Below are 19,433 nucleotides of genomic sequence, written 5' to 3'. Positions count from 1 at the left end.
GTTGTCAATACTGGGAGAACGAATGATATCTATTTGCGAAGTGAACGATGAGTAATACGGCGAATGATTTGGGATCACTCATTCATAAATTGTACATTTTGTGATCACAGTGCCTATTTATTTGATAACGAAAATGTATTAAAAATGTGTATGTGATTAAAAATAGTTTATAGCCGACGAAAGAACTGGTAAGCAACCAATGTTCTATGGGTAATTACTACAGGTTTCGTTTTCATATTACTTAGTGCTCTAAAATTGGGTGATCATCCCACAGCCGACCTAATTATATATTTACTACCATTTGAAGTAATATTTATAATTAAAACTACAAACTTCTGTTTGAACTATTTAGTATTATATTCAATTAATATTTTGACAAAATTCGTGAGCTTATTTCACCCACAAGGACAATGATTTTATGTTTGAACAAAACATTTTGTAATGTGTAAATAAAAGAAGCCTGTTACGATTTTATACTAAAAGTGCTACAAGAAACCAATAGATCCCAAAAGCGTTAGTCCCTTCATTTATAAAAAGCTTAAAACTTCAATGTGGTATAACTCCACAATAAAGTTTTTTATTTCTTCTTTTAATGTTAATAAAATTTATTTATCAACATTATAAGTTAGTTTACAGTCAGGAGTTTATAGATACACCATTAGTGATGTGATTATAATTCTATAGAAATTGTTTTTGTATCAACACAAACAAACAATGTCTTTGAATATTTGAGCGCTGTTATGTTAACCAACTAAAATAGAAATAAACATTATTTAATGATCCCAAAATATCAGTTGTAACATTATTAAAACTTTGAACCTTAAAGCCAGTTTGTTAAAACCCCCTTGTAAATAAAGAAAAATACACAGCATAGATACCTATATCATCTTTGTATGTGTATCAATAACCACTAGTATTCTCTTAAAAATAATATAGCAATAGGTACCTATTTAAGTATATTATTATGAAACCAAAACTAAACATTTTAACATTTTTTTCATCTTCTTTTAAACGTGTTGATGATTGCACAGGGTTTATGACTCAGCCATCAGTCATAAAATAACTGTTTGATTTTAAACACATGAGCTTTGTTCATGTTTTAAACTTTTATATACATAATACAAAACAACCATTCATTATCTAACTATATTAACAAGTACATTTATTTTTTCATGAGTAGGTCCAATCTCCAATGTAAACATTAAGACACTCCTAAAACTATGTAAATAGTAACTAATAAAAAAGTTACAGTAGGTAGGTATCTAAACCAGTATTCAGATTTAATTATCTTATGATAATTATGCTTTAAATATGTATTTGTAATTATACAGAAATAGAAGTGGTATGTATGATTTAACTTATAGTTGTGTTGAGTAAATGATTCTATTAAATTTGTGTTTATCTGTAACATGGTTTTTGAAAAATCTGGTCAAGAATCTTAGAAAGATACATGTTTCAAATTTTAATAGTTTCCCACTTCCTATGATTATCTAGGCAGGTATATTATATTTTAAAAACAATTGCCATTTCAGTCATTATAGTTTTAGTGCAGCATTCTTCTATTTCAATACATGATTTCATTTCACACAATAGTATCAGAAATATACACATATTTATCAACATAATACCCAATTCCATTTAATTCATGATTTTGTATGATCAGTGACATCAATAAATTCATCATACCTACCTACCTATAGTTTATGAAGACAGTGACACATTCAAAACTTAATCATAGCCCACTTTACTGACTAGAGGAAAATGGTATAACATTGACATATTTATTTCTTTGTTAGGTCAAGTATGAAAAACATATTGAAGTAACCTTGTATAAATAAAGTTTAAACTAACGCTAATTTCGTGGAATGTTTATGCCTCGTTTTCTCGTAGTACAACCAACATAGGTTCTGAAAAATCAAAGGCGAAGATTCTTTACCATATAAGTACAAGGTATTACATGCGGCGGAGCTAAGTGGTGCGGCGGCAGGCACGCCCGCCAAAGTAAGCAGGAGCGGTCGTTGACCCGCCTGGTGCACCCCTTAACCGTTATCGCCGATATAAGGAAACTCGCTAAAGGCTTTGCGGAACCATGTACGCTCGTCTGCTATTCTTGCTAGATGTCATCGTTCTAATAAGATTCTACGCCGTATGTTGTTAACAAACAAGACCCGATACGGAAGAACATACTAGAGTTAAATCTTTTTAAAATTGTATGTCTACACCCCACCACCTAATTAGGCTCAATATTTTCTGAAAATATTGCAATAAATATGACGTTCGATGTTCATATTAATCTTTTCTCGAAAGCCGAATTCATCCTGTTCATGGCCGTAATGAGCAAAAAACAAATGACTGACTTGCGGGCATCGCTGCACTTATCTGATAATTGTATACGATTTCGTAAACTATACGGAATGATGGACCACGAGGTAGTTGAATATAGTTAAGGAATAGAGTGATTGGATCCATTTGGTATCTGACGATCAGTTGCAAATTATGCTATCGTCCTTCCTCGATGCAGCGATTGCCGATTGTGTTTAATTAACAATGACTAATACGTAGGCGACGATGATTTAAATGTTTATATGGTCTCCGAACGTCTATAAAAACGAAAGAATGCTTACGATATCACAACTTGAATCATCGTTGTTGGTCGGCGCTAATGACGTAATGAATTCGACCTACAGAAACACCGGTTTTTGTGTTAACGTGAGGTCGTATGAAAATGTTCTTACTTGTCACTTATCGTATGAAGTACGAACTTGATTTTTATCAATTAGCTACCCTAAAAAGGTCCAAAGATAGACTAAAATGTTTTTGAGTCACCTATTTCTTAATGCCGATAGAGTGGAACCGAAAATATCTAGGGTACTTTATCATGAGTTTCGTATAAAGGAAAAAACCATGCCCAATGATTATTACTGCAGACTACTTAATACAAGGTCTCGTCAAAATATACTCGACTGTTCTTTGTACAAAATATGAATAAGTAACCACAACGTTGTAGTTTGTAGAATTTAGGGGCATCATCAGAGTATGACCTAAATACGTGTTAAAGAAGGTCAGGTGTTTGGTTTAGCAGTCGGGTCTGTCTGTCGTTACGTCGCGTTTCGCGGTGTGTCGATGGCAATGTTATGATGTGAGCGTATTGACTATCGGTTCCGAGAAGAAACTGTGACGGCGCCCGTTGTATCACCCGCTGACGAAGTTATTTTCTGTACAATTAGTCACGCGTGTATCCGGCGCAGGCGCACGTCCCGCGCTCTGTTCGATATAATACACCGAATATTATATTTGCGGCTCTTTAAAAGTAACAAAATTCGTATAATTAGTGAAATTATTTGTTTTAAAAATACACTTCTGATAAACTTTGAAGAATAAGGAGAAATACATGTTGTTTTATAAAAGTTTTGATAATTTAAATTATACTGAAAAGTGATAAGTAGCTTAAGCATTAAGGAAGATTAAACTTAAGTTTTAAAAACAAGTGTTGTTATGATGTGATAGTAAGAGTTCAGTTCTGTGATACACATATCAGGTTTTATAAAGTAAATATGTACAAATCGTTGAAAGTGAATGTATGATAAGTCGTACAAAATAACATTTATTGTGAAGTTTTTTCGCAATATTTACTTGCTCCGCTTTCCATTTCGAGATCAGGTACGAATAAGTCACCTCGTTATCTTTTTTATATTCCATACAATTGAATAACTAAATAGATATCATTGGACAAATTACACGCGGTCATTTGATTCCAAACTAGGCAGAGCTTGTCTTGGTAACCAAATAACTGATAAACATACCTACTAATATACTTTTAACCACTGCGCCAAACGTGCAGTTTAAAACTACAATAAAAAGTTACGATTAGTATAAATAGTTATTTATAAGTCTGGATATATATAATGTCTTATTGCTTTTAACACTAAAGACTTCTCCCATTTGTCTCATATGTCGTTAGCAGAAAGATAAGCGTAAATGATACTTTGTGTTGTCTTGTAATCGCAGATCAACTTGTTTGACATTCCAGTTGCTATTATAGTTCTAAAACAAACAATGATATCAATGCTTCTACGTAAGACTGACAACGAAGACTTGGTACTTCATTGAATATATTGTACTAGATGGCTAAAGAAAATTGCAGCCCATACTTACAGCAAGATCGAAACTCTACTTTCAAAAAATCTCTATGATCACATTTCGACAAAGCTACTGATTTATTAGTATCCTTAAACCCACCTTGTTCTTCTGAACAGTGATTTCTATCGTAAAGGTGTATTGGTAAAAATTTTTTTGAGTTTGTTTAGATAAGAAGACCTGGCGGCGTGTTTTAACGTTCTTGATTTTTTTGACACTAAACATAATATCTTCAAGTCATTTAAAAAGTTATGACTGCTTAAATGGTTTATTTATATAATTAAGTTGTTGTTACGGCTCTTACAATCCATATTAAGAGTCTACTTTCGAAATTACATACAATAGACGTATGTTTTTTATCTTCATGATTGAAATTACACCATACAACTTTATGACGACCATTACCTAGCTTAATTAACTGTACCTAACCTAGCTCAAAGCTTTTTTAATGCCCCATTCAGTACTAGGTCACATTACATCCCTATCGTTAACACCATTGCTCCATTTTTGTCTAATGGCTGAAAGCAACCAGAATTAATAAACGTTCGTTAATTGGACTGTATATTTCCTTCATGCTCTGTATCTTTTTCGAGACTTTAGGCTCAATCGCTATTGACAGTCAATATTTAAACAAACGTTAAACATCCGTCGATAGAATGTCTACCTATATTTAATCTACGTAAATCTTTTCTTGTCCTTATCTCACGACACTTGGGGTTGATACATGATTTCTTCTCAAAAAACATCCTGTAAAGGTGATTTGACACATGTTTTTACAACCAGCCGCCTTCCTGACGTCAACCCTCCCTGGGAATTCCTTGGGAATGTTTTATCCACGTAAATATTAACTTCAAAATAACTGATAACATATCTCGTTGACCGGGTCACGGTTTTCAAGATTTCGTAGTTGAGATTTTATAATATATTCGCTGCCGAGGCGGACTGGATACCGGTGCGTGGGCGGCGCCCTTTCTCGCTCGAGATGCCGCCCACAGGTGGCCATATGTCCCGTGTTTTAGATCGTTTACTCAACGCTATTTACTACTAAAGCGATGACGATGCCGACACACTCATTCACACAATACAACTCATATTGCGGCTGCAAGTCATAAATTTACAATGTTTTTTCCCATTTTCATGTTTTTAACATATGACTTAACGATTATAAATATTTTTGTTACCTTGAAGTTATCATACTCATAAAAATGCATGAGTTTCCGCTACTTAGCGAACTAGTTGTCAGTAAACAACAGCCTTACACGTTAATATACTATGTCTATCAACTAAGTATTAGATATTTCTGCTTTTTTAATCAGTTCACAAGTTCGGTGTTTAGTTCAAACAAAAGGATGTTAATATTGTTATTTATTAATTTAATGTATTTCAATTGTCAATACTAAAATGTATTTATTCAGGGTTCTAATACAAACTATAGGGAATTACAGAAATAATAAATGAAACCGCAAAACCATGGGCATTATGATACGAAACAATGGTTTATAATAATGTTATCTAAATTGTTCATAAAATTATTGTTTTACATTAATTATCTGTACACACTTCCACCAGGGTTTCACTTGTGTTGTTGTGTTGATATTTATATCCTTTGTCTTCTCCCTTCGATTTGAAATAATGTTATAATGGCTTCAATATCCACACTTTATTAGACTGTGTTTTACGTAGTAAAGGTTTCGTGTACAAGTTATTAGGGAAAATCTAATACTGACACATTAATCGCTATTCGTTTTTCCCTAATAACTTGTAACAAAAAAGCCATATAAGTAAATAAAAAAAACCTTTATTGAAGGAAGGATACAAACTTTTTGCTTTGCGATAACCAAATCATATTTATTGTTACAGAATTGATCTGAATACGAATCTTCAAAAACACAAAATGTACATAGAGCGAACGATGTTACGACTATGTGTGTGGGTGGGCTTGTTGGCCATATGTTGTGGCGAGCGTGTGGAACAGTTGCTGGCGCAGAACCCATGCTCCAGCAAGACTACTTGCAGTGACTGTATACGCACCGCCAGCTGTGCGTGGTGCTTCGCCTCTGATTTCAATGGACCACGATGCTTTAACCCAGCCATGGAGAGAGGGGGCACGGCAGGGTGCGATGAAAAATACATCTTTAACCCTGACAACCAGCGCTCTATCGACCCCAAATACAATTTGGAGCTGAGTAGAGGTAAATAACAAATATGTATTATAAAGCCGAGGTTACTGATTTAGAGCGCTAGATTAGTTTATTCTGAAGATAATTATGATGTAGACCAGGGGCTCTCAACCTTTTCTTAGTCCGGGACCACTTTTATATTATTCTTGTAAGCAGGGACCTCTATGTAAGTATATTAAAAATAAAGTGTAATAATCGTCCTGAAAATTTTAAATTTTAAAATCATTCGCGGACCATATTTTGACTTCCACGGATCACTGGTTGGGAACCACTGATGTAGACTATCTTATCTGTCATAATATCAAAATTAGTACTGCATTTAAAATACATTCTGATGGAGCAATTGGCCCTTAATTACTTGACTATAAGTGACCATGATCATTGATCATGTTAGCTGTTGACAATGCGACATAAAACTTGTATTTCACGTGGGTAGATGGTTATGTAACATTATATTTGCATTACAGCGAGATCTCAAATGGGCATGGTGTCCGGTTCATCATCGTACGAACAAACGATGACGTCGCATGGAAGCAGTTTCTCAGGGTCGAGCGCGTCTGGGTCAGGCATGGCAGCCGGAGCCGCGGGCAGCAGCATGGTGCAGATGAAACCTCAGAGAGTCAAACTTAACATGAGAATGAGTGAGTACACATCATTAATGTTCAATTCAAATCATCCATTGTTTTGTAAACTTCGTACAAATTATTTGAAATAATTTAAAAAAAAAAACCTTTCATGTCCCACTGCTGGGCTAGGGTCTCCTCCCGAAATGAAAAAGTGGTTAAGCTTTGAGTCCACCAAGCTAGCCAAGTGCGGTTTAGGGACTTTGCATACCTTCAAGAACTGTTCTAAAGAACTCAGACATGCAAGGATGCAGAACGGTATTTTCCTTCACCGTTGAACCTAATATTAATTATTTCTACGACACACAACATTTGAAACAGCCATTTTTTTTGCTGCAAATATCGTATTAGTTCAATGAATGTCAATTAGTTTGTCCAGTTTTAAATACTGTATTATGTAGTTAGTTAATCGTTTATATGAAACAAACATAAATATGATACTCTATCATGTATATCCCAATTTGTATGTACAATAATAGGCTATATAATAATATATCATTGTTTTACCTGAACATTTCCTATTACAGATCAAATGCAGAGACTAACATTTGCGTACTCCCGCGCCCAGGATTATCCCGTCGACTTGTACTATCTTATGGACTTGAGTAGATCTATGAAGAACGACAAAGAGAAACTCAGTACTTTGGGCAGTCTTCTATCAGCGACGATGAGGAACATGACGTCTAACTTCCGTATCGGTTTCGGTTCATTTGTGGACAAACTGGTCATGCCTTACGTGTCTACTGTACCTAAGAAGTAAGAGGAATGTTTAAAGTTTTTTCAACTGTATTTGTTGATAGTTATTAGAATGTTACTGCTTCCGTGGTCTAGGTTGGTAATGCGTACGACTGCTGATCGTCTAACGATGGCTATTGCCGTCTCGGGTTCGACTTCCTAAAAATGCTATTGTTCATTTCTGGAGGAGTTTTTTTACGTGTCATATATTATTACATGAGACTAATATTGTTTATGGCGAAACGTTATTTCACATGGTTCTGCCTAAACCTAAGGGTATTAAAATTTCATGCATGATGTTATATGAATGGAGTGTTAAACTAGTTATTTTGTTTACAGTTTAAAATCTCCCTGTGATGGCTGTGCCGCTCCCTACGGATACCAGAATCAGATGTCTCTCAGCGTAGATACGGAATATTTCGATGTAAGTAATGAACGAACTCTTAAAAACTATCAATGTACATAATTTTATTTTGAACTAGCTGACCCGCGCAACTTCGCTTGCGTCACTTAAGACAATGGGTCAAAATTTTCCCCGTTTTTGTAACATTTTTCGTTACTACTCGGCTCCTAATGACCGTAGCGTGATGTTATATAGCCTATAGCCTTCCTCGATAAATGGACTATCTAACACTGAAAGAATTTTTCAAATCGGACCAGTAGTTCCTGAGATTAGCGCGTTCAAACAAACAAACAAACAATCAAACAAACAAACTCTTCAGCTTTATAATATTAGTATAGATTTAGTTTCGATCCACCATTTGTACCAAAAAGTATATTTCGTTTCGTCTAACTTTATTTAGTAGGTGAGCGTTATAGAATCCTGTTTAGTATTTGAGACACGCGCTTACTCGATGTCGTTGCGTTATGCCAGAGTACTTTAATGTTGTAATAAACTTAGTGGTTCACTGCCTAGAAAGGTATATGATGCATAAAAACAAATAAGTATGTTGCTACTCATGCCTATTTTTATAATATTGTAAGACGTTTGTGCGGCATAGTCATTTTGCCCTCGTTTCCTTTTTGCACTTACTCTTTAATGAGAGAACAGGTAGACTTTTGTGTAAGTTTTAAGGCATTTGAATGGTTTTCCTATTTTTTTTTTAATTATCAACCATCTATATATATGAAATTCGTTTTCCTTGGTCATGGCATTACGCGTGAATGGCTGGACCGATTTATTACTAATTCTTATTGTGTTGTATTTGTTATTATTAGGAGAAGGTTCTTACGGAAAAAAATATTAAGAAAATCGCTCAGAAATTTAAATTGCATATTTAAAAAAACGCGCGTAACAAATGTCAATGTCATTAACAGCCATAGACAAAGAGCATCGTTTGTTAGAAAACGTAGTTACTAAGGCGGTACGAAGTTCGCCGGGTCAGATAGTTTTACATAAAAAAAGACTAACCAACACTTATCGATATGGCCATAAGTAACATGTATGTTGTTTACAGGAAGCAGTACGCGGGGCCGACGTGTCAGGTAACTTGGACGCGCCGGAGGGAGGCTTCGACGCGATCATGCAGGCCGTGGTGTGCAAGCAGCAGATCGGCTGGAGAGACCAGGCACGAAGACTGCTGGTCTTCTCCACTGATGCTGGCTTCCATTACGCTGGAGACGGCAAGGTATACTATGCTTGTTTTGCGTTTGTTTAAAAGAAACTGGATGCCGTAGCTGATAGTTCGACTAAGAGGAATTTATTAGTTGATTTTGGTGTATTTTTTCTAACATTGCGTTTAAGACGAACTATAGTGGTTATATTAATTGCTAAAGTGAATAAATGTTTTAAAATTTAGGGAAAAATATGTCCGGTGAAGTAAAATAAAGTTTATGCAAAGTAAAACTAAATATTTTGATTAAATCAGCGCCTTCCATTTGAGCGTTGTAATTTTTTTTATTACCAAACCAAATAACTGTAACTCTTTTTTATATATCGCTACTATTTTCCTATAGTAAAGAAGTTTAATTCAAAAGGCTGAGTTTAATGAAATGTTATCGTTGTTTCAGCTCGGAGGTATCGTGCAGCCCAATGACGGTGAATGTCACATGTTCAACAACACGTACACACACTCGACCCTGCAGGATTACCCCAGTATTTCACAAATTAACCATAAGGTATGCTACTAATATAATCCAATTATGTATGTAATAAAATTTAGTATTTTTTCCTAAGGTCAAAAAATTTACCAAATACGGCTTGTTACAAAATATCTAGCTTTTAAAACTAGTTCGATAATACTAGATTTCAGCCTGCAGTTTCGCCGGGAGGGTCAATTTCCACGCGGGAAATTGACCCTCTTCGTGAAGGGATTTCCAAAAATATTCGCTTAGTTCTCGTGTACAATTTCTTAGGAATCTTTTTACCACATTTTAGCTTTCTACGCTCATTAGTTTCGGCTGTGCATTGTCCATCAATCACTTTGTAATGGAAGAGTTTTGTATTTGTATATTGATAGCTGTAAAAAGAAATGATAGTGTTTATATTTATTTATTATTGTATATATCTCATATTTTATAGTATTTTATTTTTTATATATCATAAGTAATATTTATTATGTTTATGTATTTACACTCATATCGCTTATTTATCTTATTATTTATTTGTACACTCTTTCTTAACTCACTTTCCTTCCTCTTTAAAACACCTTCGTAATAATCTCTGCATCACCCTAAGGTAGACTGGCAGAAAATGCCCCTGGCATTAAGTCCACTTTTATACAAATTTGTATATTAAGTTTAAATAAATAAATAAAATAAATAATACTTATTATATTTGTTCATAGGTGAAGAAGCATGCAATCAACGTGATATTCGCGGTAACGGCGGAACAGATCAGCGTGTACGAGCAACTGAGCAAGCACATCGAGGGCTCGAGCACGGGCGTGCTTAGCAACGACTCCGGTAACATCGTCGACCTTGTGCGAGACCAGTATAACGTTAGTATTTATTATTTTCCTAATAAATGAATGAAAATGCACCTAGCGTTAAGTCCGCCTTTATATATAGTTGTATATTAAGTTCAAATAAGTAAATGACTTGCTACAGTGTGACATGCACTTATCCGTATATTTTTAACCAAAATGAAAAATAGACTGAAATGAATAACTTATCGTTAAGCGATTGGTCGGACATGTTATAGCTAAAGAACTTTTTGAAAACACATTTTATAGTAAGGATTTTTATAACGGCTGACTTCCCTTGTGTTCTATCTACCGAAAAACTTTTCGCTTTGTCAATGATTGGTTAAACTGCCAAATTTCATGGAATCAATAATTAATAGTACCCCTTTTTGTGGATATCACACCAATAGTATTCAGATTCTTAGAAATTTCTTAATTTGATATAGTTAATAACATTTTTTTACAATAACATAAACTATTGCCCCATTTATCTTTTACCAAATAAAAACATATTTAATTGCAGTGTGTCATTAATTTCACATTTCTTCGTAATCCATTTGAGATAGTAATTTGGTAGTACATTGTATTATAGCATGTATAAATATAAATATTACATGATTATTTACAGAAAATTACGTCAACGGTCGAGATGAAGGATTCATCGAGTGACGCTGTACAAATAGTGTATTACTCATCTTGTCTCACTGGCAAGGAGCCGGTGCAGACCAACAAGTGCGAGGGACTCAAGGTAAATAAAAACATGCTTTATTTTTCCCGCGATTTCTCTCATTCGGATTATAGTATAGTATTTATAAAAAAAGGCATTAACCACACCTGTATTAGTTTTACTTTGAATGTACAACAAACATAGAGAAATTTTGAAAATAATATGCGGCGTGAAACGACCTATTGTAAAATGTTCAAAATATCTTAATTCACAGAAATCATTTATTTGTAGATACAAAAATAATTACATTCAATGTTCTATGACAAATGCCTATGTTATACCACGGCTACGGCTACTACGAACGGACGAAGTCACAGGCAGTAGCCAGTCCATGATAACTTATGATTTTATTCTCAAATCCTCACCTCATCTTTTTCTAACGTGACCTTTTCTTTAGGTCGGTGACGTAGTAGAGTTCACGGCAGAGATCACCTTGAAGGAGTGTCCCAAGGACCGCAGCAAGTGGAGGCAGACCTTCGACATCTCACCCGTCGGTATCTCGGACAGCCTCGCCGTCGAGCTGGAGATGATCTGCGACTGTCCTTGCGAACAACCTGGACACCATGTAAGTAGATATTAAGCACTGGTGTTACTACTTTTTGATAGCTTTAGATGAGGATATAACAGACATTTGCATTCTAGTAGTAGTACCTTTACAGTGGAATGTGATATGTTTTTTCATATGTTTGAACAAATTGAGATTTATTAGTTTGAGAGTGTCAGTTTCCGTCAAGTTTCTTTTTGGTGCAGAAATTCACTTAGTTTTTGGTTTTGTATTACTCTGAAATTAACTGTAAATTGATTAAGATGGTAGAAGGAGTAACTGTTCTATCGAGGTTTTGATGGTTTTTAGTAAAACATCTATCAGTATAGCTGCAGTAGACTGAAGTAACAAGTCGGTTATAACTTACCAAAGTTGAATTTATAACAAAACGTTCGCTTTCCTTAGGCCTACAACGACAGTCCGCTAGTGTGCAGCGGTGAGGGTGTATCAGCATGCGGCGTGTGCGTGTGCCCGCCGGGCCGCTTCGGCAAGAACTGCGAGTGCTCGGCGCACGGCGGCGTGTCGGCGGAGCAGGAGCGCGGCTGCCGCCCCACCAACGCCAGCTCGGGGCCCGTGTGCTCCAACCGCGGCACCTGCATCTGCGGCGTGTGCGAGTGCAACAAGATGGACGACCCGCTCAAGGTAGCGCTCACTCCAATACTATACATACGATGATTCTTAATAATTCGATTTGAGAAATCCTCATAGAAAATTCCTTTGTTTGTTTGTTTATTAATAGTCGCTACCGGTATCGAATTAATAGAAACAGAGATATATAAAATTAATTTGAAGACTACAACTTTCGTAAGAAACTCGACAATCCTAAAGCAAGGAATACGCAATGTAGGCCAGCAAGTGAAGCGCTACGACATTGTCAAATACCACTCGACAACTTCATTCGTCACTATGGATAAGTCGCACGATTTCGCCGAATAATAATTAATTCAAGCGAAATCGTCCAGCTTTGCTTGACATACTGTCGACACAGCCTGTAGTGTAGTTGTAACATATCACATATTGTATCACTGGCTTAAACCTGTTCATCGCGACAAAACACGATAAAGTCAACATAAGGCTTTATATTATAAAATTTGTATTTTTTTTGTTCCTAAATATAACTGTGTATTCCCGATGCCAGGTGATCTCCGGTCCGTTCTGCGAGTGCGACAACTTCACGTGCGACATGAACAAGGGGCTGCTGTGTTCGGGACCTGACCACGGCGAGTGCGTGTGCGGCAAGTGCAGTTGTACTCCTGAATACACCGGACCCGCTTGTCAGTGTCTCAAGGATCAAGCACCGTGCCGCTCGCCTGGTAAGACTATGCTAATTTGTTGATTATTTTCGAAAGTAATTAATTGTTTATTTATCGTTTAGGTATAATCTCTGGTCAGTGTGAGAAACATTGTTGATTCTGTATTGTGGTATGGCATCATTTACAGAGATGAGATAAATAAAATAAATGAATAAATTAAACCCATTATTGTCCTCGCATAGGCCTTGAGTCCACCACGCTGGCCAAGTGCGGGTTGGGTTACATCTGAGATATATTATACAATTTGAATAAGCAGCCAAAGAGCACATATCTCGTTACAAAAATATAAATCTATATGCCCCATTTTAATTAGTGCCTAGGGAATTTTACTTTTCATTGTTAGTAAAGAAGGAGAAAGAAAGCGTACAAAAGGAGCGCGTTGCGTATTTTTTAAAATAAATGGCTAATAAATTTAACATTATTTAAGTGTAATCTAGTTTGTCTTTTATTTTCTTAACGCTGTATATTTGTTACAGACAACAAAGAGATCTGCAGTGGTAACGGCAAGTGCGTGTGCGGCCAGTGTGTATGCAACGTAGAGGACGACAGACATTACTCTGGAAAGTACTGCGATAAGTGCCCTGTAAGTATGAAAAAATAACACGTCCGGAATCAATTACTAACTATAAATACAGCTAATTGTTGATTTAATCTTTTAACGTCATTGCATAGCCTTTTTGTATTCAATGTATTCATGTACTTACGAGTGGAAAACGAATGAAGGTTGAAAAACCATTTGCAAATTATCGTTGTAATTGATCCGTACTTCTACGTGAGCAACGTCATACTTAATTTGTGCGCTTGTACATGAAATTACCCTAGGAATGTTACAAAGGAATAAATCATTAATTAATAATAATTAATCATAATGTCTATCCTACAGTCAAACTGCAATGGTAGTTTTGTGGGACATCTACTCAAAAACTGTTATAAAGATGTTTAATAAATAAATACTTAAGACTTGTAAATGCGAGCGTGAGATTTGATAAAAATACGTATGACGTAGTTTGTATGCATGTTATGGCCCTAGTATAATTATTTGTATGTTTTAGACCTGCCCCGGACGGTGCGGCGAGTACAAAGACTGTGTGCTGTGCGAGGTGCACAAGCGCGGCGAGCTGTACAACCCAGACACCGACACCTGCCACTCCAACTGCACGCTCTTCCCCATCATAGAAGAAGGCAAAATTGAAGGTAAACATTACTTACCCTTAGCATAAACATTAATTAGATAAAAAAAATTGACGCTTTAGAAGGGTGTTCATCGCGCCAACTAGTGTCAAAGTTGTACAAATCTCTTGTAAGAAAAGCTATGAACAAAAATAGTGTATCAAATTATGGTTGTTCTTTTGGTTTCTTGTTCCTGCAATTATTTGCAACAGACTAATATTTCGTAGTACTGATTACTTAAAAATGCTGTCTGAAAATGGGGCAATGATTGTACCCTTATAAAATCAGTATGTATGAGGATTTGCTATGTCCTGATTATGTATTAATATCTGATATTTGTTCTCAGCCAACGAATCTCGAAACGAGCATCTGTGCAGTTTCTACGACGATGAAGACTGTCTATACGTATACGTGTACTCATACACGGAGAACCAACAACTAGTCATCAGAGCGCAGAAGGAACGAGAATGTCCTAAAAAGGTACGTATTTTATAAACATTTTTTTTTAAATGTGGTTTGATGTCATGGTAATAATAATAATTATTTCTATCGTGACTACCGCCTTAATGATGTGTGTCGTGGAATCATAATATACAAATTCAACAATAATGATTTTGCCTTTGCAAAATAAAAGTACCTTATAGTCCAACAAAATAATAAAGAGTCGGTTGTCTACACTTCTCACCCGGTAATTGAGATGTGTAGGCGAACAAAACGACAGTTAGAATTAATTTCTCATTATTTTTATAAACTCTTAATAGGATTTACAGGATCGGCAACGTGCATTTGATACTCCTAGTGGTGCAGACGTCCGTAAACCTCAGAAACCACTCACCTTTAGGCAGGTCGCCAGCGTCATTACCACCGAAAATGAAAAATTTACGCGTTCATAGATTTACGTGTAAAATGTAGATGAGCCTTGAGATACATTTGACAACTACAACTTTTATTACTAAAATATTAAACAGGATTAGAACGTTTCTCAAAATTTTAATTTATAATTGTATGAATAATATTATAATAAAGATTTAGACCCAAATAGTTTGGTAATGTCTTTTCTTTTTGCATGAATACGAATTTTGGCACCCCATATCATTATTATAAATTAAAATTCAGATGTTATGGAGGTGTATAGAAGGGAATATCTTTATTCCTATCTACTAATATTGTTTGTAATTGCTTTTACTTATTTATCGACAGGCTCATCGAAACTAAAATCATTCTACAACAAAGCAGCCCTTACAAATAGGCAACCGCCCTCTGGACGAATCAGTGGGCGACTGATGTGCCAAAAAAATATTTTACCAAATATTCCGGCTCTCTACTATCTTGTTGGACTAAAAGGCTATCAAAATCACAAGTTCATTGTCAAAGGTTATCATCAAAATAAAACATAAATGGTTATACTCGGGCGATTTTAAACGTGCAAACTAAGTGATGTGATTTTATCGGAGTCTCTCGCTCGCACTTACACATTGTTACATTCCTATGATTATTTTGATAATGACGTATTTCGCACGTCTGTACCGAGTGAGTATAGTTTCATCAATTTTGAATAACTATAAAATAAGCTTAGCAAATGGAATATTTTTTGCGGTCATTTTATCTAGCAGATAGGTTATCTAATACTTATTCATAAGCTGTGAAACTAGCTCTTATAATTGTACTATTCTAATCTATGTAACAAAGGACCACCCAGTATCGGGACAATAAAATTACGTATTAAGCGAATTATATTAGAAATAAATTGTTTTTCCTCATTTAAGTTCAATGTTTTCCTTACTTGTAATCATAGAACATTACAATTATTTTTATTTGTTATCGAGTATAATAATACCAATTGGTTTATTAGTTATTATATTGTGTTTTTCATGCATATAATTTGTTCGATAAGGCTTCGGCGAGAGACAAAACACAATAAAATAAAAAAAACAGAATAATAATATCATTTTTAAAGTTTGTTTGTATCGTATCGTTCGCTGTTTAGCCTACCTCGTCATTTGCTAGGTTAAACAGAAACTATCACCCTACCAAATTACATTCAAACTGGTTTTGCCATGATAGTGTAACAAAATAGTAAGGTCTGATTCTACAGATACGTGCGTTCTTAGTTTCTATCTATCGATCTATCTATTCACTTAGCCCACTTCTTCACACTGTTGTTGTCCTTCCAGTACGCCATTTTTCAAGAACCTGCGTTTGTCTCATCCATTGCAAACTACACATTTCACGATAGTCCTAAGTGCTTAAAAAGAAAAACGTCTGCACTTGCTTATCATTATATCTAGCAAAACTGTAACCGTATTGTTTCTGTGTTAGGTGCCAATCCTGGGTATAGTGCTTGGTGTGATTGCGGCGATCGTGTTGGTCGGCTTGGCGCTCCTCATGTTGTGGAAGATGGCGACCACCATCCACGATCGCAGGGAGTTCGCGCGCTTCGAGAAGGAACGCATGATGGCCAAGTGGGACACGGTAAGACTAATACTATTATTTTTAAAGCTCATTTTTCCATTGTTCCATAGCCCATAGGTTAATTCGAAGAATCTTTTAAACTTTTGCGTTACATGTATATTATACGGATAAGTATTTTACCTTGCATTATTTTATATCGCGACACAGGTTCCACTTCGTTTTCATTAGTTTGTTTATTCATTGAAGAAAGTTTATTGTTTCCATACCAAACATGTTGGATGTAAATATGAATAAAGTCATCATTTAAAATAATCTTTATAGAGCATACATAATGCTCTATAGATTGATAAATTATTTTTTTATTTCGTCTTCATATATCAGGAAAACAAAGCTATTTTTTTATGTTATTGCCTGTCTCCAATTTAACAAGAACAATATATGTAATCAAAAGTACATGAAAAGACGTGTATTCCTTTTTTTTCTTTATGTTTAATCCATTTATGTTTTTCTTTGTCTCGTAGGGCGAGAACCCCATTTACAAGCAAGCGACGTCGACCTTCAAAAACCCTACATATGCTGGAAAATAATATCTACGTGCAAATATTTAATATACTATCGTGAAAGTAGTCTCAAATATTACGTACAATAAATACATCGCATTTATAATATTGTCGAGTCGTCAGTATTCAATGAAATTTTCATGATTTTTAGAATTTTTATCGAAACGAAAGCTTTTAGAGTCTTAATGAGATATGTTTAGAATGTTGCCTTAAAAATGTGCCTTTCTGTATAATTGTTATATTGTGATGTAATATGAAAGTGCACGTGATGCCAAATGATTTACTCTGTGGCTATTTGGTTGAGTTTCTGAGTGTCAAATCATGGTACTGTCTACATTGTTGTAGACGTTTTTTTAATATTCTCATACTAATGCGAACAGTATGTATGCCTTTCTTTTAAAACTATACATTTTTAAAGGTCTGTTTAATCTCAGAATGTAAATTGTATGCTTTTTGTACTTATGTGTGTGTGTATGTCGTATGTACTTATTAAGTGTGTAGTGATGGTAAATCGTACGTGTCGTGGCATACGACAGATCTTATTCTCTTTTCAAGTGATAATTATATTATGAAAGTGTCCACGATGCGTTCGATAGGTTGTAGTTTAGAGCTTTATAAGGTTTTACACACTACGTAACTATTGAAATTATATGTTTCGGTCTATTTCTCAGGCAGGCTGACTATTCAGAAAATTAATTAAATGACTACTCGTTTGTCATAAAGTAACTAACTACTTTTATTGTATTAAATCTCGAGTCTCTATGTTTGTCAGCCTGCCGCTAAGTCAATTCTGTAACCGGGCTAAAATATAAGAATAACTATTAAATATAAAATAATTTATAAGCAAATTAAATATATTATATATTCAAATTTAAACTAATGGAGTCATCGTAAATATGTAGTTATATTATCGCGAACTATGAATAACGTTATTCTTATGAATTTAACGGACGACAATGTCACTGCCATAAATAGAACAGTGTTAGACTGTAAACAAAACAATTTAGCATTGAAATTGTAAACCTGACAAGGGCGTGTAGTCTGCAATATATTTGTGTTATGATCTCTTATTTCGGAATTTCTTAGCGCAGATTTAAGAAATATATTCCAGATAATCTTGGAGCATACACGTCGTATATTCTGTCCGTGTTCCCCCAGTAATGATCGTAATCGCATCATAATATATAGCTAAGAGTATTGACTACATAAACGAGTCCCGAGGTAATCTCACTCAATCTCGTATAACACTACTGTTGCTTCCCTCATTCGCTGTTGTGCCTTGTTATAACATGAATAATAACTAGTGCCATTATTAATATTGTAGTAATAAAGAAAATTATTATTTATTTCAAATATTAATGTTGAGAGAAACGTAATTTTATGTAATTTATAGTATAGTAAGTTTAACATTAAGGATGAGTTTTGAAATCTTTTTTTTTTATATTAGTTATTTTAACGACAATATTTGTTTTCTTTTTTTCATATTTTTGTGATTTTCCTGCCATCGAGTTCTGTATAAAGGCAACGCGGACATTAATGCCGTCATTTCTTAGAACTTGTGACTGAGAGTAATGGGATATTTATGATCGACGGGAAATCTGTATTTGTGATTGTAATCAACTCGTATTCAATACATTTGTATTAGGAGCAATCATGGGAAATATTATATATATAATATCATATTGTTGACGTGTTTTGTCGTTGCCTTCCGAATGAGACTTTCTCACATTGTACATATTTAGTTTTTATATACTGAAATTTACTGTAAACAATCGTGGCTTATAATAGTAGCTAATAAATATTAACACAAAATATTTTATTTTATTATTTTCCTTTTCCTACAAATATTAAATCCGCAATCGATTGCTCATAACCACAGTAAATTGGAATCTTACCATCAATTCTTTAGCAAACAACGCCAAGCTTTCAAGTAGGTATTACCTATTCTACAAATTAAATTGAATATAAAATAATAGATGCAAAATACGATACAGCGTGTCAAATTCTTAAATTAATAGCTTGCAGGCTCCGGTCTTCTTACTTCATTAACCTAAGGAAAATATATTGTGCTCTAAAAGTTCAATGAACTTACGGCTAAGCAATCAATAGATATACCACTACAACATACA

The 19,433-nt window shown here is 34.7% G+C and overlaps 1 protein-coding gene across 3 annotated transcripts; it reads left to right on the top strand.

Annotated features, from left to right (window-relative positions):
* The first annotated feature begins 49 nt into the window (after window positions 1-49).
* On the top strand, window positions 50-19,118 carry mys (position-specific antigen beta subunit myospheroid). 3 transcript variants are annotated; one of them, XM_076113393.1, is made up of 17 exons: window positions 50-188; window positions 5,998-6,329; window positions 6,785-6,958; window positions 7,468-7,696; window positions 8,015-8,099; window positions 9,133-9,303; window positions 9,686-9,793; window positions 10,462-10,614; window positions 11,207-11,326; window positions 11,703-11,870; window positions 12,255-12,491; window positions 12,988-13,162; window positions 13,639-13,745; window positions 14,215-14,356; window positions 14,679-14,812; window positions 16,652-16,804; window positions 17,266-19,118. In XM_076113393.1, exons 2-17 carry the CDS (start codon window positions 6,032-6,034, stop codon window positions 17,329-17,331), a joined length of 2,520 nt encoding a protein of 839 aa, XP_075969508.1. In that variant the 5' UTR covers window positions 50-188; window positions 5,998-6,031; the 3' UTR covers window positions 17,332-19,118. The 3 variants fall into 3 exon arrangements, with proteins under 3 accessions (XP_075969508.1, XP_075969510.1, XP_075969509.1); XM_076113394.1 differs by lacking the exon at window positions 50-188 and adding an exon at window positions 3,255-3,660; XM_076113395.1 differs by lacking the exons at window positions 16,652-16,804; window positions 17,266-19,118 and adding an exon at window positions 15,094-15,273.
* The last annotated feature ends 315 nt before the right edge of the window (window positions 19,119-19,433 follow it).

The sequence above is a fragment of the Anticarsia gemmatalis genome, chromosome 4, assembly GCF_050436995.1.
Source record: "Anticarsia gemmatalis isolate Benzon Research Colony breed Stoneville strain chromosome 4, ilAntGemm2 primary, whole genome shotgun sequence".
In the NCBI taxonomy this organism is placed as follows: Eukaryota; Metazoa; Arthropoda; class Insecta; order Lepidoptera; family Erebidae; genus Anticarsia; species Anticarsia gemmatalis.
The sequence above is the reverse complement of the archived record's forward strand: the minus strand, read 5'-3'. Positions and strand labels throughout refer to the sequence as shown.